Here is a 26,831-nt window from a genome sequence, read left to right as displayed (position 1 = left end):
TTAAATTGTAGTTCACAAATCCACCAATATGTTACACACAAATATAAAAGACAACATTACAACTTTTTGAACTGGGAATGTTGTTTTCAATGTGGGGGTGAAGGACTGGGAATGTTGTTTTCAATGTGGGGTGAAGGACTAGGAATGTTGTTTTCAATGTGGGGTGAAGGACTGGGAATGTTGTTTTCAATGTGGGGTGAAGGACTGGGAATGTTGTTTTCAATGTGGGGGTGAAGGACTGGGAATGTTGTTTTCAATATGGGGTGAAGGACTGTGAATGTTGTTTTCAATGTGGGGGTGAAGGACTGGGAATGTTGTTTTCAATGTGGGGTGAAGGACTGGGAATGTTGTTTTCAATGTGGGGGTGAAGGACTGGGAATGTTGTTTTCAATGTGGGGGTGAAGGAATGGGAATGTTGTTTTCAATGTGGGGTGAAGGACTGGGAATGTTGTTTTCAATGTGGGGGTGAAGGACTGGGAATGTTGTTTTCAATATGGTGGTGAAGGACTGGGAATGTTGTTTTCAATGTGGTGGTGAAGAACTGGGAATGTTGTTTTCAATGTGGGGTGAAGGACTGGGAATCTTGTTTTCAATGTGGGGTGAAGGACTGGGAATGTTGTTTTCAATGTGGGGTGAAGGACTGGGAATGTTGTTTTCAATGTGGGGTGAAGGACTGGGAATGTTGTTTTCAATGTGGGGTGAAGGACTGGGAATGTTGTTTTCAATGTGGGGGTGAAGGACTGGGAATGTTGTTTTCAATGTGGGGGTGAAGGACTGGGAATGTTGTTTTCAATGTGGGGGTGAAGGACTGGGAATGTTGTTTTCAATGTGGGGGTGAAGGACTGGGAATGTTGTTTTCAATGTGGTGGTGAAGGACTGGGGATGTTGTTTTCAATGTGGTGGTGAAGGACTGGGAATGTTGTTTTCAATGTGGGGGTGAAGGACTGGGAATATTGTTTTCAATGTGGTGGTGAAGGACTGGGGATGTTGTTTTCAATGTGGGGTGAAGGACTGGGAATGTTGTTTTCAATGTGGGGTGAAGGACTGGGAATGTTGTTTTCAATGTGGGGGTGAAGGACTGGGAATGTTGTTTTCAATGTGGGGTGAAGGACTGGGAATGTTGTTTTCAATGTGGGGGTGAAGGAATGGGAATGTTGTTTTCAATGTGGGGTGAAGGACTGGGAATGTTGTTTTCAATGTGGGGTGAAGGACTGGGAATGTTGTTTTCAATGTGGGGGTGAGGAACTGGGAATGTTGTTTTCAATGTGGGGGTGAAGGACTGGGAATGTTGTTTTCAATGTGGGGGTGAAGGACTGGGAATGTTGTTTTCAATGTGGGGGTGAAGGACTGGGAATGTTGTTTTCAATGTGGGGGTGAAGGACTGGGAATGTTGTTTTCAATGTGGGGGTGAAGGACTGGGAATGTTGTTTTCAATGTGGGGGTGAAGGACTGGGAATGTTGTTTTCAATGTGGGGGAGAAGGACTGGGAATGTTGTTTTCAATGTGGGGGTGAAGGACTGGGAATGTTGTTTTCAATGTGGGGGTGAAGGACTGGGAATGTTGTTTTCAATGTGGGGGTGAAGACGGAGTTTCAGTGGGGTGAAGGACTGGATGTTGTTTTCAATGTGGTGGTGAAGGACTGGGAATGTTGTTTTCAATGTGGGGGTGAAGGACTGGAGAATGTTGTTTTCAATGTGGGGGTGAAGGACTGGGAATGTTGTTTTCAATGTGGGGGTGAAGGACTGGGAATGTTGTTTTCAATGTGGGGGTGAAGGACTGGGAATGTTGTTTTCAATGTGGGGGTGAAGGACTGGGAATGTTGTTTTCAATGTGGGGGTGAAGGACTGGGAATGTTGTTTTCAATGTGGGGGTGAAGGACTGGGAATGTTGTTTTCAATGTGGGGGTGAAGGACTGGGAATGTTGTTTTTCAATGGGGGGGTGAAGGACTGGGAATGTTGTTTTCAATGTGGGGGTGAAGGACTGGGAATGTTGTTTTCAATGTGGGGGTGAAGGACTGGGAATGTTGTTTTCAATGTGGGGGTGAAGGACTGGGAATGTTGTTTTCAATGTGGGGGTGAAGGACTGGGAATGTTGTTTTCAATGTGGGGGTGAAGGACTGGGGATGTTGTTTTCAATGTGGGGGTGAAGGACTGGGAATGTTGTTTTCAATGTGGGGGTGAAGGACTGGGAATGTTGTTTTCAATGTGGGGGTGAAGGACTGGGAATGTTGTTTTCAATGTGGGGGTGAAGGACTGGGGAATGTTGTTTTCAATGTGGGGTGAAGGACTGGGAATGTTGTTTTCAATGTGGGGGTGAAGGACTGGGAATGTTGTTTTCAATGTGGGGGTGAAGGACTGGGAATGTTGTTTTCAATGTGGGGGAGAAGGACTGGGAATGCTGTTTTCAATGTGGGGGTGAAGGACTGGGAATGTTGTTTTCAATGTGGGGGTGAAGGACTGGGAATGTTGTTTTCAATGTGGGGGTGAAGAACTGGGGATGTTGTTTTCAATGTGGGGTGAAGGACTGGGAATGTTGTTTTCAATGTGGGGGTGAAGGAATGGGAATGTTGTTTACAATGTGGGGGTGAAGGACTGGGAATGTTGTTTTCAATGTGGGGGTGAAGGACTGGGAATGTTGTTTTCAATGTGGGGGTGAAGGACTGGGAATGTTGTTTTCAATGTGGGGGTGAAGGACTGGGAATGTTGTTTTCAATGTGGGGGTGAAGGACTGGGAATGTTGTTTTCAATGTGGGGGTGAAACCCTGGGAATGTTGTTTTCAATGTGGGGGTGAAGGACTGGGAATGTTGTTTTCAATGTGGGGGTGAAGGACTGGGAATGTTGTTTTCAATGTGGGGGTGAAGGACTGGGAATGTTGTTTTCAATGTGGGGGTGAAGGACTGGGAATGTTGTTTTCAATGTGGGGGTGGAGGACTGGGAATGTTGTTTTCAATGTGGGGGTGAAGGACTGGGAATGTTGTTTTCAATGTGGGGGTGAAGGACTGGGAATGTTGTTTTCAATGTGGGGGTGAAACCCTGGGAATGTTGTTTTCAATGTGGGGGTGAAGGACTAGGAATGTTGTTTTCAATGTGGGGGTGAAGGACTGGGAATGTTGTTTTCAATGTGGGGGTGAAGGACTGGGAATGTTGTTTTCAATGTGGTGGTGAAGGACTGGGAATGTTGTTTTCAATGTGGGGGTGAAGGACTGGGAATGTTGTTTTCAATGTGGGGGTGAAGGACTGGGAATGTTGTTTTCAATGTGGGGGTGAAGGACTGGGAATGTTGTTTTCAATGTGGGGGTGAAGGACTGGGAATGTTGTTTTCAATGTGGGGGTGAAGGACTGGGAATGTTGTTTTCAATGTGGTGGTGAAGGACTGGGAATGTTGTTTTCAATGTGGGGGTGAAGGACTGGGAATGTTGTTTTCAATGTGGGGGTGAGGGACTGGGAATGTTGTTTTCAATGTGGGGGTGAAGGACTGGGAATGTTGTTTTCAATGTGGGGGTGGAGGACTGGGAATGTTGTTTTCAATGTGGGGGTGGAGGACTGGGAATGTTGTTTTCAATGTGGGGGTGAAGGACTGGGAATGTTGTTTTCAATGTGGGGGTGAAGGACTGGGAATGTTGTTTTCAATGTGGGGGTGAAGGACTGGGAATGTTGTTTTCAATGTGGGGTGAAGAACTGGGAATGTTGTTTTCAATGTGGGGTGAATCCCTGGGAATGTTGTTTTCAATGTGGGGTGAATCCCTGGGAATGTTGTTTTCAATGTGGGGTGAAGAACTGGGAATGTTGTTTTCAATGTGGGGGTGAAGGACTGGGAATGTTGTTTTCAATGTGGGGGTGAAGGACTGGGGATGTTGTTTTCAATGTGGGGGTGAAGGACTGGGAATGTTGTTTTCAATGTGGGGGTGAAGGACTGGGAATGTTGTTTTCAATGTGGGGGTGAAGGACTGGGGATGTTGTTTTCAATGTGGGGTGAAGGACTGGGAATGTTGTTTGCAATGTGGGGGTGAAGGAATGGGAATGTTGTTTTCAATGTGGGGGTGAAGGACTGGGAATGTTGTTTTTAATGTGGGGGTGAAGGACTGGGAATGTTGTTTTCAATGTGGTGGTGAAGGACTGGGAATGTTGTTTTCAATGTGGGGGTGAAGGACTGGGAATGTTGTTTTCAATGTGGGGGTGAAGGACTGGGAATGTTGTTTTCAATGTGGGGGTGAAGGACTGGGAATGTTGTTTTCAATGTGGGGGTGAAGGACTGGGAATGTTGTTTTCAATGTGGGGGTGAAGGACTGGGAATGTTGTTTTCAATGTGGGGGAGAAGGACTGGGAATGCTGTTTTCAATGTGGGGGTGAAGGACTGGGAATGTTGTTTTCAATGTGGGGGTGAAGGACTGGGAATGTTGTTTTCAATGTGGGGGTGAAGAACTGGGGATGTTGTTTTCAATGTGGGGTGAAGGACTGGGAATGTTGTTTTCAATGTGGGGGTGAAGGACTGGGAATGTTGTTTTCAATGTGGTGGTGAAGGACTGGGAATGTTGTTTTCAATGTGAGGGTGAAGGACTGGGAATGTTGTTTTCAATGTGGGGGTGAAGGACTGGGAATGTTGTTTTCAATGTGGGGGTGAAGGACTGGGAATGTTGTTTTCAATGTGGGGGTGAAGGACTGGGAATGTTGTTTTCAATGTGGGGGTGAAACCCTGGGAATGTTGTTTTCAATGTGGGGGTGAAGGACTAGGAATGTTGTTTTCAATGTGGGGGTGAAGGACTGGGAATGTTGTTTTCAATGTGGGGGTGAAGGACTGGGAATGTTGTTTTCAATGTGGTGGTGAAGGACTGGGAATGTTGTTTTCAATGTGGGGGTGAAGGACTGGGAATGTTGTTTTCAATGTGGGGGTGAAGGACTGGGAATGTTGTTTTCAATGTGGGGGTGAAGGACTGGGAATGTTGTTTTCAATGTGGGGGTGAAGGACTGGGAATGTTGTTTTCAATGTGGGGGTGAAGGACTGGGAATGTTGTTTTCAATGTGGTGGTGAAGGACTGGGAATGTTGTTTTCAATGTGGGGGTGAAGGACTGGGAATGTTGTTTTCAATGTGGGGGTGAAGGACTGGGAATGTTGTTTTCAATGTGGGGGTGAAGGACTGGGAATGTTGTTTTCAATGTGGGGGTGGAGGACTGGGAATGTTGTTTTCAATGTGGGGGTGGAGGACTGGGAATGTTGTTTTCAATGTGGGGGTGAAGGACTGGGAATGTTGTTTTCAATGTGGGGGTGAAGGACTGGGAATGTTGTTTTCAATGTGGGGGTGAAGGACTGGGAATGTTGTTTTCAATGTGGGGTGAAGAACTGGGAATGTTGTTTTCAATGTGGGGTGAATCCCTGGGAATGTTGTTTTCAATGTGGGGTGAATCCCTGGGAATGTTGTTTTCAATGTGGGGTGAAGAACTGGGAATGTTGTTTTCAATGTGGGGGTGAAGGACTGGGAATGTTGTTTTCAATGTGGGGGTGAAGGACTGGGGATGTTGTTTTCAATGTGGGGGTGAAGGACTGGGAATGTTGTTTTCAATGTGGGGGTGAAGGACTGGGAATGTTGTTTTCAATGTGGGGGTGAAGGACTGGGAATGTTGTTTTCAATGTGGGGGTGAAGAACTGGGGATGTTGTTTTCAATGTGGGGTGAAGGACTGGGAATGTTGTTTTCAATGTGGGGGTGAAGGAATGGGAATGTTGTTTTCAATGTGGGGGTGAAGGACTGGGAATGTTGTTTTCAATGTGGGGGTGAAGGACTGGGAATGTTGTTTTCAATGTGGGGGTGAAGGACTGGGAATGTTGTTTTCAATGTGGGGGTGAAGGACTGGGAATGTTGTTTTCAATGTGGGGGTGAAGGACTGGGAATGTTGTTTTCAATGTGGGGGTGAAACCCTGGGAATGTTGTTTTCAATGTGGGGGTGAAGGACTAGGAATGTTGTTTTCAATGTGGGGGTGAAGGACTGGGAATGTTGTTTTCAATGTGGGGGTGAAGGACTGGGAATGTTGTTTTCAATGTGGTGGTGAAGGACTGGGAATGTTGTTTTCAATGTGGGGGTGAAGGACTGGGAATGTTGTTTTCAATGTGGGGGTGAAGGACTGGGAATGTTGTTTTCAATGTGGGGGTGAAGGACTGGGAATGTTGTTTTCAATGTGGGGGTGAAGGACTGGGAATGTTGTTTTCAATGTGGGGGTGAAGGACTGGGAATGTTGTTTTCAATGTGGGGGTGAAGGACTGGGAATGTTGTTTTCAATGTGGGGGTGAAACCCTGGGAATGTTGTTTTCAATGTGGTGGTGAAGGACTAGGAATGTTGTTTTCAATGTGGGGGTGAAGGACTGGGAATGTTGTTTTCAATGTGGGGGTGAAGGACTGGGAATGTTGTTTTCAATGTGGTGGTGAAGGACTGGGAATGTTGTTTTCAATGTGGGGGTGAAGGACTGGGAATGTTGTTTTCAATGTGGGGGTGAAGGACTGGGAATGTTGTTTTCAATGTGGGGGTGAAGGACTGGGAATGTTGTTTTCAATGTGGGGGTGAAGGACTGGGAATGTTGTTTTCAATGTGGTGGTGAAGGACTGGGAATGTTGTTTTCAATGTGGGGGTGAAGGACTGGGAATGTTGTTTTCAATGTGGGGGTGAAGGACTGGGAATGTTGTTTTCAATGTGGGGGTGAAGGACTGGGAATGTTGTTTTCAATGTGGGGGTGGAGGACTGGGAATGTTGTTTTCAATGTGGGGGTGGAGGACTGGGAATGTTGTTTTCAATGTGGGGGTGAAGGACTGGGAATGTTGTTTTCAATGTGGGGGTGAAGGACTGGGAATGTTGTTTTCAATGTGGGGGTGAAGGACTGGGAATGTTGTTTTCAATGTGGGGTGAAGAACTGGGAATGTTGTTTTCAATGTGGGGTGAATCCCTGGGAATGTTGTTTTCAATGTGGGGTGAATCCCTGGGAATGTTGTTTTCAATGTGGGGTGAAGAACTGGGAATGTTGTTTTCAATGTGGGGGTGAAGGACTGGGAATGTTGTTTTCAATGTGGGGGTGAAGGACTGGGGATGTTGTTTTCAATGTGGGGGTGAAGGACTGGGAATGTTGTTTTCAATGTGGGGGTGAAGGACTGGGAATGTTGTTTTCAATGTGGGGGTGAAGGACTGGGAATGTTGTTTTCAATGTGGGGGTGAAGGACTTGGAATTTTTTTTTCAATGTGGGGGTGAAGGCCTGGGAATGTTGTTTTCAATGTGGGGTGAAGGACTGGGAATGTTGTTTTCAATGTGGGGTGAAGGACTGGGAATGTTGTTTTCAATGTGGGGTGAAGGACTGGGAATGTTGTTTTCAATGTGGGGTGAATCCCTGGGAATGTTGTTTTCAATGTGGGGTGAATCCCTGGGAATGTTGTTTTGAATGTGGGGTGAATCCCTGGGAATGTTGTTTTGAATGTGGGGTGAATCCCTGGGAAGGTTGTTTTCAATGTGGGGTGAATCCCTGGGAATGTTGTTTTCAATGTGGGGGTGAAGGACTGGGAATGTTGTTTTCAATGTGGGGTGAATCCCTGGGAATGTTGTTTTGAATGTCTCTTTGTTCTCATATTTGACAATCCATAAATAAAGTAAATATTTTTATCATTAAACTGAAAAGTCACAGCTGCTCATTAGGAGTCTGTTTGTTTTCCGCACGGACCCCAGGAAGATTATCTGTTGTAAGGGCAGCATCAGATAACCCCGCCCAATCAAGATAAGGAACACTAGCATTCTGCACCTCATATGTGTTCCACAAAGATTTTTTTGTTATATTTTAGTTCCCATCAACTCAAAGCTGTTTGTTATGACTCATTAGCAAAGCCACAGCTGGTCATTAATATTCAGGTTATTTTAGATAAATAAATAAAAAAACAGAAGTACACGGTCATTCTGCACGTCACCATGTTTGTATTGTAATTTCTATTCTGTGAACATCTGGCGTGGTCTCTGAGGGTGGTGGCCATCCTGTGGTCTCTGAGGGTGGTGGCCATCCTGTGGTCTCTGAGGGTGGTGGCCATCCTGTGGTCTCTGAGGGTGGTGGCCATCCTGTGGTCTCTGAGGGTGGTGGCCATCCTGTGGTCTCTGAGGGTGGTGGCCATCCTGTGGTCTCTGAGGGTGGTGGCCATCCTGTGGTCTCTGAGGGTGGTGGCCATCCTGTGGTCTCTGAGGGTGGTGGCCATCCTGTGGTCTCTGAGGGTGGTGGCCATCCTGTGGTCTCTGAGGGTGGTGGCCATCCTGTGGTCTCTGAGGGTGGTGGCCATCCTGTGGTCTCTGAGGGTGGTGGCCATCCTGTGGTGGCCATCCTGTGGTCTCTGAGGGTGGTGGCCATCCTGTGGTCTCTGAGGGTGGTGGCCATCCTGTGGTGGCCATCCTGTGGTCTCTGAGGGTGGTGGCCATCCTGTGGTCTCTGAGGGTGGTGGCCATCCTGTGGTCTCTGAGGGTGGTGGCCATCCTGTGGTCTCTGAGGGTGGTGGCCATCCTGTGGTCTCTGAGGGTGGTGGCCATCCTGTGGTCTCTGAGGGTGGTGGCCATCCTGTGGTCTCTGAGGGTGGTGGCCATCCTGTGGTCTCTGAGGGTGGTGGCCATCCTGTGGTCTCTGAGGGTGGTGGCCATCCTGTGGTGGCTATCCTGTGGTCTCTGAGGGTGGTGGCCATCCTGTGGTGGCCATCCTGTGGTCTCTGAGGGTGGTGGCCATCCTGTGGTCTCTGAGGGTGGTGGCCATCCTGTGGTCTCTGAGTGTGGTGGCCATCCTGTGGTCTCTGAGGGTGGTGGCCATCCTGTGGTCTCTGAGGGTGGTGGCCATCCTGTGGTCTCTGAGGGTGGTGGCCATCCTGTGGTCTCTGAGGGTGGTGGCCATCCTGTGGTTGCTGAGGGTGGTGGCCATCCTGTGGTCTCTGAGGGTGGTGGCCATCCTGTGGTCTCTGAGGGTGGTGGCCATCCTGTGGTCTCTGAGGGTGGTGGCCATCCTGTGGTCTCTGAGGGTGGTGGCCATCCTGTGGTCTCTGAGGGTGGTGGCCATCCTGTGGTGGCCATCGTGTGGTCTCTGAGGGTGGTGGCCATCCTGTGGTCTCTGAGGGTGGTGGCCATCCTGTGGTCTCTGAGGGTGGTGGCCATCCTGTGGTCTCTGAGGGTGGTGGCCATCCTGTGGTTGCTGAGGGTGGTGGCCATCCTGTGGTCTCTGAGTGTGGTGGCCATCCTGTGGTCTCTGAGGGTGGTGGCCATCCTGTGGTCGCTGAGGGTGGTGGCCATCCTGTGGTTGCTGAGGGTGGTGGCCATCCTGTGGTCTCTGAGGGTGGTGGCCATCCTGTGGTCTCTGAGGGTGGTGGCCATCCTGTGGTCTCTGAGGGTGGTGGACATCCTGTGGTTGCTGAGGGTGGTGGCCATCCTGTGGTCTCTGAGGGTGGTGGCCATCCTGTGGTCTCTGAGGGTGGTGGCCATCCTGTGGTCTCTGAGGGTGGTGGCCATCCTGTGGTCTCTGAGGGTGGTGGCCATCCTGTGGTGGCCATCCTGTGGTCTCTGAGGGTGGTGGCCATCCTGTGGTCTCTGAGGGTGGTGGCCATCCTGTGGTCTCTGAGGGTGGTGGCCATCCTGTGGTCTCTGAGGGTGGTGGCCATCCTGTGGTTGCTGAGGGTGGTGGCCATCCTGTGGTCTCTGAGTGTGGTGGCCATCCTGTGGTCTCTGAGGGTGGTGGCCATCCTGTGGTCGCTGAGGGTGGTGGCCATCCTGTGGTTGCTGAGGGTGGTGGCCATCCTGTGGTCTCTGAGGGTGGTGGCCATCCTGTGGTCTCTGAGGGTGGTGGCCATCCTGTGGTCTCTGAGGGTGGTGGACATCCTGTGGTTGCTGAGGGTGGTGGCCATCCTGTGGTCTCTGAGGGTGGTGGCCATCCTGTGGTCTCTGAGGGTGGTGGCCATCCTAACCTCTTTGTTTTTGTGGTTTAGTCCCAAATGGCACAATGTTCCCTACATAGGGCACTACTTTTGAACAGGCCCATAGGACTCTGGAAAAAGCCAGAGCACCAGGTAGGGAACAGGGTGTTATCTGGGACGCAACCCTGTGTCTAAAGACACCTGCTAATTTACTGTGTAATGGTGTGTGTTGGCTGTCAGGGCCGGAGTTCTGACGGACGGGGGACGGAGGGGGGGGGATCTGTGGAGGGCCGAGCCAGTAATTGGGGTAGACATTTCTTTTCAGCTTGTTCATTCAATGTGTTTAATCCTGCCAGGCGGTCTTTCAAGCTGGGCCAAATGACAACAGCATTAAGTGTTGAGCCATGCTTTCCCTACAACAAGAGAATAACACCACAGAAAACTCTGTCTCTTTGTTAGGGGAGGAGGATGGGTGAACTAAGAGAGAGGAGAGAAAGGAATACTAGACAAAAACTGATCTCGTTAAAATTCCGAGAGACACTCCTGTTCTCCATGCCCCCCCCCCACCCACCCCCAAATTTCTCCCCCCTCAACTGCTCTCTAACTTCACCTCCTGCTCCTCCTCCAAATAGCAAACAGCAGAAATTCACCTCCTCCAACCAGCTAACAGCAGAACTTCAACTCCTCCCACAACTAGCTAACAGCAGAACTTCACCTCCTCCTCCAACCAGCTAACAGCAGAACTTCAACTCCTCCCACAACTAGCTAACAGCAGAACTTCACCTCCTCCCCCCAACTAGCTAACATCAGAAATTCACCTCTGCCTCCCCAACAAGCTAACATCAGAAATTCCCCTCCTCCCCAACTAGTTAACAGCAGAACTTCAGCTCCTTCCCCAACCAGCTAGCAGCAGAAGTTCACCTCCTCCCCCAACTAGCTAACAGCAGAACTTCACCTCCTCCCCCAACTAGCTAGCAGCAAAACTTCGCCTCCCCCCAACTAGCTAACAGCAGAACTGCACATCCTCCTCCAACTAGCTAACACCAGAACTTCACCTCCTCCCCCAACTAGCTAGCAGAAAAACTTCACCTCCCCCCAACTAGCAAACAGCAGAACTTCAAACCCCAAACTAGCTAGCAGCAGAACATCAACTCCTCCACATCTAGCTAGCAGCAGAACTTCACATTCATTCCCAACTAGCGAGCAGCAGAACTTCAACTATCCCTCCACCACCAACTAGCTAACAGCAGAACTTTACCTCCTCCTCCCCCCAAACTAGCTAACAGCAAAACTTCACCTCCTCCTACCCACACAGCTAACAACAGAACTTCACCTCCGCCTCCAAAAACTAGGTAACAGAACTTCACCTCCTCATCCCCAACTAGCAAACAGCAGAACCTCACTTCCTCCCCAACTAGCTAAAAGCAGAACGTCACCTCCTCCCCCAACTAGCTAACAGCACAACTTCACCTCCTCCCCCAACTAGCTAACTGCAGAACTTCACCTCCTCCACCAATTAGCTAACAGCAGAACTTCAACTCCTCCCCCAACTAGCTAGCTGCAGAACTTCACCTCCTTCCCCAACTAGCTAACAGCAGAACTTCACCTCCTCCCCCAAATAGCTAACAGCAGAACGTCTCCTCCTCCTCCCCAACTGGCTAACAGCAGAACTTCACCTCATCCTCCACAACCAGCTAACAGCAGAACTTCACCTCCTCCCCAACTAGCTAAAAGCAGAACTTTACCTCCTCCCCCCAACGAGCTAATAGCAGAACTTCACCTCCTCCTCCCAACTTGCTAAAAGCAGAACTTCACCTCCTCCCCAACTTGCTAAAAGCAGAACTTCACCTCATCCACAACCTAGCTAACAGCAGAACTTCACCCCCCAACCTAGCTAACAGCAGATCTTCACCTACTCCCCCAACTAGCTAACAGCAGAATTTCACCTCCTCCTCCCCAACTAGCTAACAGCAGAACTTCAACTCCTCCTCCATCAACTAGCTAACAGAACTTCACCACATCCTCCCCAACCAGTTAACAGCAGAACTTCACCTCCTCCTCCTCCTCCCCAACTAGCTAACAGCAGAACTTCACCTCCTCCCCAACTAGCTAACAGCAGAACTTCAACTCCTCCCCAACTAGCTAGCAGCAGAACTTCACCTCCTCCCAACCAACTAGCTAACAGAAGAACTACACCCCCCCCCTCCCCCATCTAGCTAACAGCAGAAATTCACCTCCTCCCCCATCTAGCTAACAGCAGAAATTCACCTCCTCCCGCACCTAGCTAACAGCAGAACTTCACCTCCTCCCCCATCTGGCTAACAGCAGAACTTCACCAACTCCCCCATCTAGCTAACAGGAGAACTTTACCTCCTTCCACCCAAATAGCTAACAGCTGAACTTCACCTCCTTCCACCCAATTAGCTAACAGCAGAACTTCACCTCCTTTCACCTCCCTTTACCTCTTCCACCAACTAGTTAAAAGCAGAACTTTAACTCCTCCCCCAATAGCTAACAGCAGAACTTCATCACCTCCCCCAACTTGCTAGCAGCAGAACTTCACCTCCTCCCCCAACTGGCTAACAGCAAAACTTCACCCCACAACTAGCTTACAGCAGAACTTCTACCCCTCACCACCCCGCTAGCTAACAGCAGAACTTCTACTCCTCACCCCATCTAGCTAACAGCTGAACTTCACCACATCCTCCTCAACTAGCTAACAGCTGAACTTCACCTCCCCCAACTAGCTAACAGCAGAATCTTCACCTCCTCCTCCCACCCAACTAGCTAACAGAAGAACTACAACTACTCCTCCTCAACTAGCTAACAGCAGAACTTCACTTCCACCCCAACTAGCTAAAAGCAGAACTTAATCTCTTCCCCAACTAGCTAAAAGCAGAACTTCACCTCCTCCCCCAAATAGCTAACAGCAGAACTTCACATCCTCCCCCAACTAGCTAGCAGCAGAATTTCACCTCCTCCCCCAACTAGCTAGCAGCAGAACTTCACCTCCTCCCCCAACTAGCTAGCAGCAAAACTTCACATCGTCCTCCACCTAGCTAACAGCAGAACTTCACCTCATCCACCACCTAGCTAACAGAAGAACTTCACCCCCCAACCTAGCTAACAGCAGATCTTCACCTACTCCTCCAACTAGCTAACAGCAGAACTTCACCTCCTCCCTCAACTAGCTAACAGCAGAACTTCACCTCCTCCCTCAACTAGCTAACAGCAGAACTTCACCTCCTCCCCCAACTAGCTAGCAGCAGAACTTCAACTACTCTTCCCCAAACTAGTTAGCAGCAGAACTTCACCTCCTCTCCCACCTAGCTAACAGCAGAACTTCACCTCATCCACAACCTAGCTAACAGCAGAACTTCACCCCCCAACCTAGCTAACAGCAGATCTTCACCTACTCCCCCAACTAGCTAACAGCAGAACTTCACATCCTCCCCCAACTAGCTAACAGCAGAACTTCACCCCCCAACCTAGCTAACAGCAGATCTTCACCTACTCCCCCAACTAGCTAACAGCAGAACTTCACATCCTCCCCCAACTAGCTAACAGCAGAACTTCACCTCCTCCCCCAACCAGCTAGAGGCAGAATTTCACCTCCTCCCCCACCTAGCTAGAAGCAGAACTTCACCGCCTCCCCCAACTAGCTTTCAGCAGAACTTCACCCTCCCAACTGGCTAACAGCAGAACTTCACCTCCTCCCCTGCCTAGCTAACAGCAGAACTTCTCCTCCTCCCCAATTAGCTAGTAGCAGAACTTCACCTCCTCCCCATCTACCTAACAGCAGAACTTCACTTCCCCCTCACCTAGCTAACAGCAGAACATGTTCTCCTCACCCCCCAACTAGCTAACAGCTGTACCTCACCTCCTTCCACCCAACTAGCTAACAGCTGAACCTCACCTCCTTCCACCCAACTAGCTAAAAGCAGAACTTCACCTACTCCTCCAACTAGCTAACAGCAGAATTTCACCTCCCCCAACTAGCTAGCAGAGAAACTTCAACTACTCCTCCCCAACTAGCTAACAGCAGAATTTCACATCCCCCCCCAACTAGCTAAAAGCAGAACTTCACTCCTCCTCCCCCAATTAGCTAACAGCCGAACTTCACCTCCATCCCCCAACTAGCTAGCAGCAAAACCTCACCTCCTTCAATCAACTAGCTAACAGCAGACCTTCACCCCACCCCCAACTAGTTAACAGCAGAACTTCACCTCCTCCTCCCCAACCAGCTAACAGCAGAACTTCACCTCCTCCCCCATCTAGCTAACAGCAGAACTTTACCTCCTTCCACCCAACTAGCTAACAGCTGAACTTCACCTCCTCCCCCATCTAGCTAACAGCAGAACATCACCTCCTCACCCCCAATTAGCTAACAGTAGAACTTCACCTCCTTTCACCTCCTTTTACCTCTTCCCCCAACTTGCTAGCATCAGAACTTTACCTCCTCTCCCCCAACCAGATAACAGCAGAACTTCACCTCCTCCCCAACTAGCTAAAAGCAGAACTTCACCTATTCTCCCACCTAGCTAACAGCACAACTTCACCTCCTCCACGATCTAGCTAACAGCAAAACATCACCCCACAACTAGCTTACAGCAGAACTTCTACTCCTCACCACCCAGCTAGCTAACAGCAGAACTTATACTCCTCACCACCCAGCTAGCTAACAGCTGAACATCACCTCCTTCCACCCAGCTAGCTAACAGCAAAACCTCTACTCCTCACCCCCATCTAGCTAACAGCTGAACTTCACCACATCCTCCTCAACTAGCTAACAGCTGAACTTCACCTCCCCCCAACTAGCTAACAGCAGAATCTTCACCTCCTCCTCCCACCCAACTAGCTAACAAAAAACTACAACTACTCCTCCCCCAACTAGCTAACAGCTGAACTTCACCTCGTCCTCCACCCAACTAGCTAACTGCAGAACTTCACTTACTCACCCCCAACTAGCTAACAGCAGAACTTCACTTCCTCAACCCCAACTAGCTAACAGCAGAACTTCAACTACTCCTCCCCCAACTAGCTAACAGCTGAACCTCACCTCCTTCCACCCAACTAGCTAAAAGCAGAACTTCACCTCCTACCCCAACTAGCTAGCAGCAGAACTTCACCTCCTCCCTCAACTAGCTAGCAGCAAAACTTCACATCGTCCTCCCCAGCTAGCTAACAGCAGAACTTCACCTCCTCCCTCAAATAGCTAGCAGCAGAACTTCAACTACTCTTCCCCCAACTAGTTAGCAGCAGAACTTCACCTCATCCACCACCTAGCTAACAGCAGAACTTCACCCCCCCCTACCTAGCTAACAGTAGATATTCACCTCCTTCCACCCAACTAGCTAAAAGCAGAACTTCACTTCCTCCCCAACTGTCACGTCCTGACCAGCAGAGGGCGTACTTGTGTTAGTTTTGGTCAGGATGTGGCAGGGTTTTTGTGTGTGTTAAGTGTTGTTTCAAATATAGGACTATGTTATATCATTTTATAGATACACCTCTCCTGAATCGAACCACGTTGTCCGATTTCAAAAAGGCTTTACAGCAACAGCAAAACATTAGATTATGTTAGAGGAGTATATCGTAAAAGTAGCCACATAGCCATTTTCCGACCAACCACATGCATCACAAATAACCAAAAAACAGCTAAATGCAGCACTAACCTTTGACAATCTTCATCAGATGACACTCCTAGGACATCATGTTACACAATACATGCATTCTTTTGTTCGATAAAGTTCATATTTATATATAAAAACAGCATTTTACATCGGCGCATGACGTTGACTAACTATTTTCCCTCAAATGCATCCGGTGAAACAGCGCTACAATTTACTAAATTACTATTCGAAAACAATTTTAAAATGTAATATTGTCATTCTAAGATTTATAGATGAATATCTCTTGAAAGCACCTGTAATGCCAGATTTAAAAATAACTTTACTGGGTAATCACACTTTGCGATAAAAGGGGATGCGATACTGAGAAAAATAGGCTAGCAATACAGGTCAGCGCCATCTTGGAACAATCGCATATCAAATCTACTCTTGTATACTATTGTCAATAATACCTTACCTTTGATTATCTTCATCAGAAAGCACTTCCAGGGATCCCAGGTCCACAACAAATGTATTTTCGTTCGAAAAAGTTAATCCTTTACGTCCCAATAGCTTGTTCTTGTTAGCGCGTTCTGAAGGCTGCTCCAAAAGGCCTGTCGGACGCGGGACTCCTCTTTCAGTAAAATGCTTTTTTTTTTTATTTAGGTTCGTTTAAACATGTCAAACGTTGTATAACATAAATCTTTAGGGCCTTTTTCAACCAGAGCTCCAATAAGATTCAAGGGGGACGATTGCATTGTCTTTCTAAACGTTTCGAAAGGGGAGGGTAGCCAGGGGCGCCGGCGTCATAATGGTGATGGCCCTCCTCATGTGACCACTTTCCACAGCCTCTCATTCTGTCAGTTTTCACAGTAGGAGACTCAAACCACTTTGTAAAGACGGGACATATAGTGGAAGCAATAGGAAGTGCTCAATGAACCATAGCTCACGGTGTGATTTATAGGCAAACTGATGAAGTTGAGTCCGCAATTCAGAATTCCACATCCTGTTACGATCGGTCTTGGGGTTTTGACTGCCATATGAGTTCTGTTAAACTCACAGACACCATTCAAACAGTTTTAGAAACTTTAGGGTGTCTTCTATCCACAAGTATTAATTATATGCATATCCTAGCTTCTGAGTTTGAGAAGGAGGCCGTTTAAAATGGGCACAAATTTTTTTCAAAAATCGCTGTAGCGCCCTCTATCCTAGGCGACCGACAAGAGGATAACAGCAGAACTTCATCTCCTCCCCAACTAGCTAAAAGCAGAACTTCACCTATTCCCCCACCTAGCTAACAGCAAAACTTCACCCCGCAACTAGCTTACAGCAGAACTTCTACTACTCGCCACCCAGCTAGCTAACAGCAGAACTTCACCTCCTTACACCCAACTAGCTAACAACAGAACTTCACCTACTCCTCCCCAACTAGCTAACAGCAGAACTTCACCTCCTCCCCCAACTAGCTAACAGCAGAACTTCACCTCCTCCTCCCCAACTAGCTAACAGCAGAACTTCACCTCCTCCCCCAACTAGCTAACAGCAGAACTTCACCTCCTCCTCCCCCAACTAGCTAACAGCAGAACTTCACCTCCTCCCCCAACTAGCTAGCAGCAGAACTTCACCTCATCCTCCCCAACTAGCTAACAGCAGAACTTCACCTCCTCCCCCAACTAGCTAACAGCAGAATTTCACCCCCTCCCCCAACTAGCTAACAGCAGAACTTCACCTCCTCCTCCAACTAGCTAACAGCAGAACTTCACCTCCTCCCCCAACTAGCTAACAGCAGAATTTCACCTCCTCCCCCCAACTAGCTAACAGCAGAACTTCACCTCCTCCCCCAACTAGCTAACAGCAGAACTCCATCTCCGCCCCAACGAGTTACCAGCAGAACTTCACACATCCAGACCCAGGTTAATCAGGGCAGTTCAAGTGTACTGGCTGGTGTAGTTCTCCAGTGCAGAGCACAGGGGGCCATGGCAGCCAGGCAACCAAAGCGCCAGAGCAGGACGCATCCCACATCCTACCTCTCTTCTCCCAGCTATGATAATCAAACAGTGGTGTGGATCTGCTCTTCTCTTGGCTCTGCACTGACAGACAGACCAACTACAGTCTGATAAAAAAGGCTCCAGCGTCTTTCACTCACAAAATATTTTTGTTTGCTCAGTTTCCCTTTATTTCCCTTCCCTTTTTCTCCCATGTTTCCATCCCGACCTCGTCCACCTCTCCCCACTGCAAAATTGTTTCTCAGACTCATGACAAAATATGTTGAGTAACGGGAAATTGGCTAAAAGATTCTTGAAAGTCAGGAAAATCTTTGTCTAGCAGGGAAACTTTATTTTCATAGTTACAAAAAATAGATTTTGTTGCACTATTTTTTAGCTTGAAATGAACATTTAGGGGAACTTTATAAGGGTTATAACGATTTGGAATTTTCTAAATACTTTTAATGTTATTCATTTCCATGTTAGCTCTATGCCTGGAAATGCCCTGGTCTGGAGCAAAGGATCCCAATTTCAAACTCTCCAAAAAAGTATTTAAAATTTAAAAAACTGTTAATAATGGATATTAACTGAAACATTTTCTTATGTAATTTCTTCCAATAGCCCTCTGTGACTTGCAAGGATATTTTATCTCAAAACGTTGATTCCTAAAAGATGTGTCTATAAATTTGGTCAACTGTCAGATTGGTCTAAAATCCTAAATGAATCAGGAATGAGCAGGGTCACCTAAACCATAAGGACCCCTTTATCATGTCCTCATTACATCTAGTGCAACAAGACCACTCATGGTCTGGAATGATCTCTACTGATTTAAACAAACAATATTGGAATCACCGTGGTTACAACCATAAACTGTCAACTCCACCTGCCTGATAGATTAAGATGTGAATTTTGGTAAAAATACGTTACATTTAATTATGTTTAAGAGTCATAAATCAACTGAGGAAAAATGACATTCCTGTGTATACCACTTGAATGAAGAAGAAAGAAAAGTAAAATGTTTCTCAACTCCATAAAACATAAACTCCGTCAGAGTGCTGAAAGATCTGAAAAATGGTTTGTATTAAACTTTTTAAAAATAATATTTGTATCACTGTTCTGCAACATATGCCTAAACAAGGGATAATGTTTGCTTTATAAATGTTGTTTTATGTTCTATGTTATGCCAAAATGCTTATGAAATTAGCCTTGGACCTGACGGGGGGGGGGGGGGGTGCCTGCGAAACAACGTTATGCCACTGGCTGACACACACAGAAAATCATTAATCCTGACCTTAATTGTGCCAATTCAGACTTCTCAATAGCTCTAATTACAAGGCTCTTCATTGAAGACTCAGAAAGCCGCTCAACTGTAACAGAGAAATAATATCTATAGGAACAAAGACTGGTGCTGTGTGGGAGGGGGTGGTAAACAGACGGCCCGTTTCAGATCTTTAAAGGCTTGTTCCTCTGTGTGTGTGTGTGTCTGTGTGTGTGTGTGCTCTGTGTGTATGTGTGTTCCTCTGTGTGTGTATGTGCTCTGTGTGTTCCTCTGTGTGTGTGTGTGTGTGTGTGTGTGTGTACGTGTATGTTGCTCTGTCTGTGTGTGTGTGTTCCTCTGTGTGTGTGTATGTTGCTCTGTGTGTGTGTGTGTGTTCCTCTGTGTGTGTGTGTGTTTGTTTCCCTGTGTGTGCGTTCCTCTGTGTGTGTGTGTTCCTCTGTCTGTGTGTGTGTGTTCCTCTGTCTGTGTGTGTGTGTTCCTCTGTCTGTGTGTGTGTGTGTGTGTGTGTGTGTTCATCTGTGTGTGTGTGTTCCTCTGTGTGTGTGTTAATCTGTGTGTGAGTGTTCCTCTGTGTGAGTGTGTGTGTGTTCCTCTGGGTGTGTGTTCCTATGGGTGTGTGTTCCTCTGTGTGAGTGTGTGTGTGTGTGTGTTAATCTGTGTGTGTGTGTTCCTCTGGGTGTGTGTGTTAATCTGTGTGTGTGTGTGTTAATCTGTGTGTGTGTTAATCTGTGTGTGTGTTAATCTGTGTGTGTGTTAATCTGTGTGTGTGTGTTCCTCTGTGTGTGTGTTAATCTGTGTGTGTGTGTTCCTCTGTGTGTGTGTTCTTCTGTGTGTGTGTGTTAATCTGTGTGTGTTCCTCTCTCTCTGTGTGTGTGTGTGTGTGTGTGTGTGTGTGTGTGTGTGTGTGTGTGTGTGTGTGTGTGTGTGTGTGTGTGTGTGTGTGTGTTCCTCTGTGAGTGTGTGTTCCACTATGTGACTGTGAGGAGTGTTGAAGCAGGACTGAACACTTGCACCGATCCCTCTGCTGTTACGAGGCTAGTCACTAAAAACACACGTCGATTTCGGACGTTTGAAAAGATCCCGAGGACGTCAATATATGCTGTCCTCGGGCGATCACAAAAATAATTCAAAAAGAGTTGCATAGCACTGGACTCCAACTCACAACACTCATGGTTTTTAGACCACTGTGCCACAGACACACAATGATCAAGTAAGCAGGGAGATGACTTGATGATACTACATCGAAACAGTGCATTTTGTTTGAATATTTAGTTTTATGCTTTCCCCAAACCATAGCCCTAACCTTAACCCCTCTTAATGAATACCTAAACTTAACCCCTTGAGTTGTTTCTGTTTTAACCCAGCAACCACGTAGAATTGATGGGTAAAAAAATCGACGTTCATCCATTTACGTCAAATCCCGAAGTGAAACTATGAGATCAGGTTGGCTGCTTCACTCACTCAACCTCTCTCTCTCTCTCTCTCTCTCTCTCTCTCTCATTCTCTCTTTCTCTCTCTCTCTCTCTCTCTCTCTCTCTCTCTCTCTTTCTCTCTCTCTCTTTCTCTCTCTCACTCTCTCTCATTCTCTCATTCTCTCTCTCTCTCTCTCAATCACACTCTCTCTCATTCTCTCTTTCTCTCTCTCTCTCATTCTCTCTTTCTCTCTCTCTCTCTCTCTCTCTCTCTTTCTCTCAATCACACTGTCTCTCTCATTCTGTCTCTCTCTCTCATTCTCTCTCTCTCTTTCTCTCAATCACTCTCTCTCTTTCTCTCAATCACTCTCTCTCTTTCTCTCTCAATCACTCTCTCTCTTTCTCTTAATCACACTCTCTCTCATTCTGTCTCTCTCTCTCAATCACACTCTCTGTCTCTCTCTATCTCTCTTTCTCTCAATCACACTCTCTTTTTCTCTCAATCACTCTCTCTCTCATTCTCTCTCTCTCTTTCTTTCTCTCTCTCTTTCACTTTTTCTCTCTCTTCAATCTTCCCTTATGATAATCTACAATCTTTGAATATATCTTTTTTTGCGGGGGTCTTTCTTTAGGCACATATGGTTGTAGAAACGAGTGTGTGCACGCATTTTAGTGTCTGTAATTTGATGCTGTGTTTACCATTTGCATGCACACTGACATCACACAGCGGCTCAGTCTATCCCGCATGCTGCTTTCAGACGGAACTAAATCCAGGATAGAAGAGGGGGAAATAAAGAGGTGAATTATGAGAAATGGCTTGAAGAACAAGAACACACAAATAATTAAAATGAAGGGTAAACAACAAATAAACATAAAGAACCGGAAATACAATGTCACTTATTAGGGCATTCTTACATTTTTTTTTTAATAACAGATAAAAACAGGTTGAGATAAACAAATTAAAAAAAGTTGGCCTGTCTGTCTGTCTGCCTGCCTGCCTGCCTGCCTGCCTGCCTGCCTGCCTGCCTGCCTGCCTGCCTGTCTGCCTGTCTGCCTGTCTGCCTGCCTGTCTGCCTGTCTGCCTGTCTGCCTGCCTGCCTGCCTGCCTGCCTGCCTGCCTGCCTGCCTGTCTGCCTGTCTGCCTGTCTGTCTGTCTGTCTGTTAGGGCCGTTTGTACTGGTGGGTGTGAGAAATTAGTCGTCTATTAACGGGGCGGAGTCTCCTTCACTTGTTCGCAGCTGTTATTGGATCTACAAAGTGTCAGTCAATGCCGCTATTCCCCCCTGTTTATAAAGTCAGCTACAATTGATGCAGCGAACGGTACTTTAACCTGTAGTCTACAAATCAGGATAATCAGCTGGTCAGCACGCTGTGGATCAAATCTGTCACTATGGTGACCGTCAGCGCATAAAAATCCAGTCTACCGGTGACACTATGTGAATATACTGTCCATTCTGTCAGCATCTTCAATAAGCAACTAAAGGAACAACTGTGGAGGAGAGGGGTTGTTGTTGGTGGAAGCTCTTTCTTACCATTTACAACTTTTTTTTTTGTTGTTTGTTGGTGAAACGTGTTTTAGGCATCAGTCCCCAGTTGACTTGATAGTTTAAGAACGAACTCATTTACACAAACTCACCCTTTTTATAGTCAACTGCGACAGTCAATGATGTTCATCCGAAGCTTCGTTTTTGTAACTTTTTCTCATTATTGCGTACTTCTGTTGGTGTGTCTTCTCCCTCGGGCGTCCGCTCAGAAATCCACTGGTCCACGGGTGAGTTGCAAGTTTTACTTGATGACAGTTTTTTTTGAGTTATTGTTGCAGTTTTCTGCAAGTGACATTAACCCTATCAAAACATCCGTCCTTTATCTAACAGATTCATTGTTGAATGATAGCGCTGGCTTTAAGTGTGTAGCCAAGGCAGCTCTTTCCATTTTATAAATTGAATATCAAAACTGACCCCGCAAATTAACTGGAAACTTTTAGTGTCCTCCAAATAGTTTTTTTTGTTTGTCAAAATATGTTGACAGCGTAGCATGTAAATGATGACTGGCTTGTAAAAAAAATAGGCTTTTCTTTGTTGCCATATGTGATTTTACTCCAGCGCCTTAACACATTCCCCTTTGATTTAGTGGATACGTTCTCACAGGTGTCTGTCTACGGGTCAAGTCGCTTTGCATGTCTCACGGCGATCATAGGGGGAAGGTTAGGCAAGGGTGGATATCAGGACGTTAGGGAGAGGTAATAGACGACATGACATGGTGATGGTTCGTTCAGTAGCATACTGTAAGACCATACTAATAGTTAGTTCAGTAGAATACTGTAAGACCATACTAATAGTTAGTTCAGTAGCGTACTGTAAGACCATACTAATAGTTAGTTCAGTAGAATACTGTAAGACCATACTAATAGTTAGTTCAGTAGAATACTGTAAGACCATACTAATAGTTAGTTCAGTAGCATACTGTAAGACCATACTAATAGTTAGTTCAGTAGCATACTGTAAGACCATACTAATAGTTAGTTCAGTAGAATACTGTAAGACCATACTAATAGTTAGTTCAGTAGCATACTGTAAGACCATACTAATAGTTAGTTCAGTAGAATACTGTAAGACCATACTAATAGTTAGTTCAGTAGCATACTGTAAGACCATACTAATAGTTAGTTCAGTAGCATACTGTAAGACCATACTAATAGTTAGTTCAGTAGAATACTGTAAGACCATACTAATAGTTAGTTCAGTAGCGTACTGTAAGACCATACTAATAGTTAGTTCAGTAGAATACTGTAAGACCATACTAATAGTTAGTTCAGTAGCATACTGTAAGACCATACTAATAGTTAGTTCAGTAGCATACTGTAAGACCATACTAATAGTTAGTTCAGTAGAATACTGTAAGACCATACTAATAGTTAGTTCAGTAGCATACTGTAAGACCATACTAATAGTTAGTTCAGTAGAATACTGTAAGACCATACTAATAGTTAGTTTAGTAGCATACTGTAAGACCATACTAATAGTTAGTTCAGTAGCATACTGTAAGACCATACTAATAGTTAGTTCAGTAGCATACTGTAAGACCATACTAATAGTTAGTTCAGTAGAATACTGTAAGACCATACTAATAGTTAGTTCAGTAGCGTACTGTAAGACCATACTAATAGTTAGTTCAGTAGCGTACTGTAAGACCATACTAATAGTTAGTTCAGTAGCATACTGTAAGACCATACTAATAGTTAGTTCAGTAGAATACTGTAAGACCATACTAATAGTTAGTTCAGTAGCATACTGTAAGACCATACTAATAGTTAGTTCAGTAGCATACTGTAAGACCATACTAATAGTTAGTTCAGTAGAATACTGTAAGACCATACTAATAGTTAGTTCAGTAGCGTACTGTAAGACCATACTAATAGTTAGTTCAGTAGCATACTGTAAGACCATACTAATAGTTAGTTCAGTAGCATACTGTAAGACCATACTAATAGTTAGTTCAGTAGCGTACTGTAAGACCATACTAATAGTTAGTTCAGTAGAATACTGTAAGACCATACTAATAGTTAGTTCAGTAGCATACTGTAAGACCATACTAATAGTTAGTTCAGTAGCATACTGTAAGATCATACTGTAGGTTAGTTAGTTTAGTAATATCATACTCTGTAGTTAGGTTAGTAGTATCATACTCTGAAGTTAGTTTAGTGGGACCTGTAGTAATATCATACTCTGTAGTTAGTTTAGTAATATCATACTCTGAAGTTAGTTTAGTGGGACCTGTAGTAATATCATACTCTGAAGTTAGTTTAGTGGGACCTGTAGTAATATCATACTCTGTAGTTAGTTTAGTGGGATCATACTCTGTAGTTAGTTTAGTGGGACCTGTAGTGATATCATACTCTGTAGTTAGTTTAGTAGTATCATACTCTGTAGTTAGGTTAGTAAATGATACTCTGTAGTTAGGTTAGTAATATCATACTCTGTAGTTAGTTTAGTAGTATCATTCTCTGTAGTTAGTTTAGTAGTATCATACTCTGTAGTTAGGTTAGTAATATCATACTCTGTGGTTAGGTTAGTAAATGATACTCTGTAGTTAGGTTAGTAGAATCATACTCTGTAGTTAGTTTAGTGGTATCATACTCTGTAGTTAGTTTAGTAGAATCATACTCTGTAGTTAGGTTAGTAATATCATACTCTGTAGTTAGGTTAGTAAATTATACTCTGTAGTTAGGTTAGTAATATCATACTCTGTAGTTAGGTTAGTAATATCATACTCTGTAGTTAGTTTAGTAATATCATACTCTGTAGTTAGTTTAGTAGTATCATACTCTGTAGTTAGTTTAGTAATATCATACTCTGTAGTTAGGGTAGTAATATCATACTCTGTAGTTAGTTTAGTAATATCATACTCTGTAGTTAGTTTAGTAGAATCATACTCTGTAGTTAGGTTAGTAATATCATACTCTGTAGTTAGGTTAGTAAATGATACTCTGTAGTTAGGTTAGTAATATCATACTCTGTAGTTAGTTTAGTAATATCATACTCTGTAGTTAGGTTAGTAAATGATACTCTGTAGTTAGTTTAGTGGGACCTGTAGTGAAATCATACATTGCATTGCTGTGATTATTATTATCTGACCCTGCTGGTCATCTATGAACATTTGAACATCTTGGACATGTTCTGTTATAATCTCCACCCGGCACATCCAGAAGAGGACTGGCCACCCCTCATAGCCTGGTTCCTCTCTAGGTTTCTTCCTAGGTTCTGGCCTTTCTAGGGAGTTTTTCCTAGCCACCGTGCTTCTGCACATGCATTGCTTGCTGTTTGGGGTTTTAGGCTGGGTTTCTGTACAGCACTTTGTGACATCAGCTGATGTAAGAAGGGCTTTATAAATACATTTGATTGATTGTTATATTGTTAGTGGACACATTGGTTGATATTGTATTTTGATCTTCCTGCAAAATGACCTATAGAGTGTAGATGTGTGTTCAGTGGGTTGTCTGTGGAGTGAAGTGTAGTGGTGTTTTGTGTAGATGTGTGTTCATTGAATTTGAAGTGTAATGGTGTTTTGTGTGTGACTCAGTGATGAGCAGACAGAGTGTCTCTTTCTCTCTCTCCCTCACTGTTTGGATTCCCTCTTATCTGTGTAGAACAATTTGTAACTCTCAAGGGTGATTCTCTGTATGCTACCTCTGAAGAGCTCTCTGTCTCGTTCTCTCCTATGTCTTTGTCTCCCTCCCTCCCCTCTCTCTCTCTCTTTCTCTCTCTCTACTACCCTCCCTTCTCTCTTTCTCTACTACTACTCTCACTACTCTCACTACTCTGTCTCCCTTCTGTCTCCCTCTCTCTCTCTCTCTCTCTCATAAGTGGCCATCATGCTGGCTCGTCAAACTGAGAAACAAGGAGCATGAGAAGGGGAGGGAGAGAAGAGAAGAACGGTGTTGAAGCTACATATGAGTTAGGTCTTAGAACGGCTGCCATGTTAGCACCTTTATTCTCTAAATGTCGGCGACGTAACAATGTGACAGTGCCTCCGACAGTTCCCTCTGAAGTGACCTGCGGTAAAAAAAACAAAAAAAGAGCAGCGAATTGAAGATGTTTTTAGTGTTTAGGATAATGTGTATGAAAGCCTGTACTGTTTTGTGGCAACAACAGTATTGCATATCTGCTTTCGCTGGACATCTACATAGATATTTTTTTATATATTTTTTTAAACGAGCAAAAATAAATGGCATAACACGGAAACGACGGCTACGGAGGAGAAAGCGGTGCTCTCGGAACATTCAGGCAGAAACCGCATTGGCCCAACTCTCTATAAAGATGACTGGGTCATGGTTGGTTAGGGTTAGATGGAAGCTGTTATATTTGTAGTCAGAAGGCTGGAGGAATAGAGGATGACTCAGGCACCCTATCCCCTATACAGACGATTGGTCAAATGTAGTGCACTGTATTTGATTTGTTTTAGACACACAAACTATTTTAATGTGTTACAATGTTTTAAAGCAGAAGCCTGAATGTAGTGACGTACAGACACTGGCACTAATGCCGTAAAATGAAAAACACTGTTTTTTTTTTAAGGATTTTATTTGCCACAGTGATTGGTCAATGGTTGCCAGTCAGAGTTTACATCCTGTTACAGAGCTACTGTATCAATCCCAAGTACTGTATTTAACTCCATTTTACTGTATTTAACTCCACTTTACTGTATATCACTCCATATTACTGTATATCACTCCATATTACCGAATCACTCCATATTACTGTATATCACTCCATATTACTGAACTCTGCTCCACATTTGTACCACCTACTCTTACTACTCTACTACTGCTACTACATCTATTACTACTAATATTATTACTTCTACTACTACTAGTACTACTACTATTACTACTGCTACTTCTACTACTATTACTACTACTAGTACTATTACTAATTATTACTACTATTACTACTACTAGTACTCTTACTATTACTACTACTACTATTACTACTACTGTTACTACTATTATGACTAATATGACTACTATTACTACTGCTAGTACTATGACTACTATTATTACTACTATTCATTACTATTACTATTACTACTACTACTATTACTACTATTACTATGACTACTAATACTATGACTACTATTCATTACTGTTACT

General features: G+C 45.3%; 1 protein-coding gene across 9 annotated transcripts in view; it reads left to right on the top strand.

Annotated features, from left to right (window-relative positions):
• Nucleotides 1-21,447: 21,447 nt before the first annotated feature.
• smoc1 (SPARC related modular calcium binding 1) overlaps nt 21,448-26,831 on the top strand; it is a 159,935-nt gene continuing 154,551 nt past the window's right edge. For 4 of the 9 annotated variants that reach the window (XM_029730991.1, XM_029730985.1, XM_029730986.1 and 1 more), the window contains exon 1: nt 21,450-21,953. In XM_029730991.1, coding sequence (XP_029586851.1) covers nt 21,846-21,953 — 108 coding nt within the window. In that variant the 5' untranslated portion in view covers nt 21,450-21,845. Of the gene's footprint in view, nt 21,954-26,831 lie in introns of all 9 variants that reach the window. The other 5 variants (XM_029730988.1, XM_029730987.1, XM_029730989.1 and 2 more) reach the window with 4 other exon arrangements.

The sequence above is a fragment of the Salmo trutta genome, chromosome 33 (assembly GCF_901001165.1).
Source record: "Salmo trutta chromosome 33, fSalTru1.1, whole genome shotgun sequence".
Taxonomy (NCBI): domain Eukaryota; kingdom Metazoa; phylum Chordata; class Actinopteri; order Salmoniformes; family Salmonidae; genus Salmo; species Salmo trutta.
The sequence above is the reverse complement of the archived record's forward strand: the minus strand, read 5'-3'. Positions and strand labels throughout refer to the sequence as shown.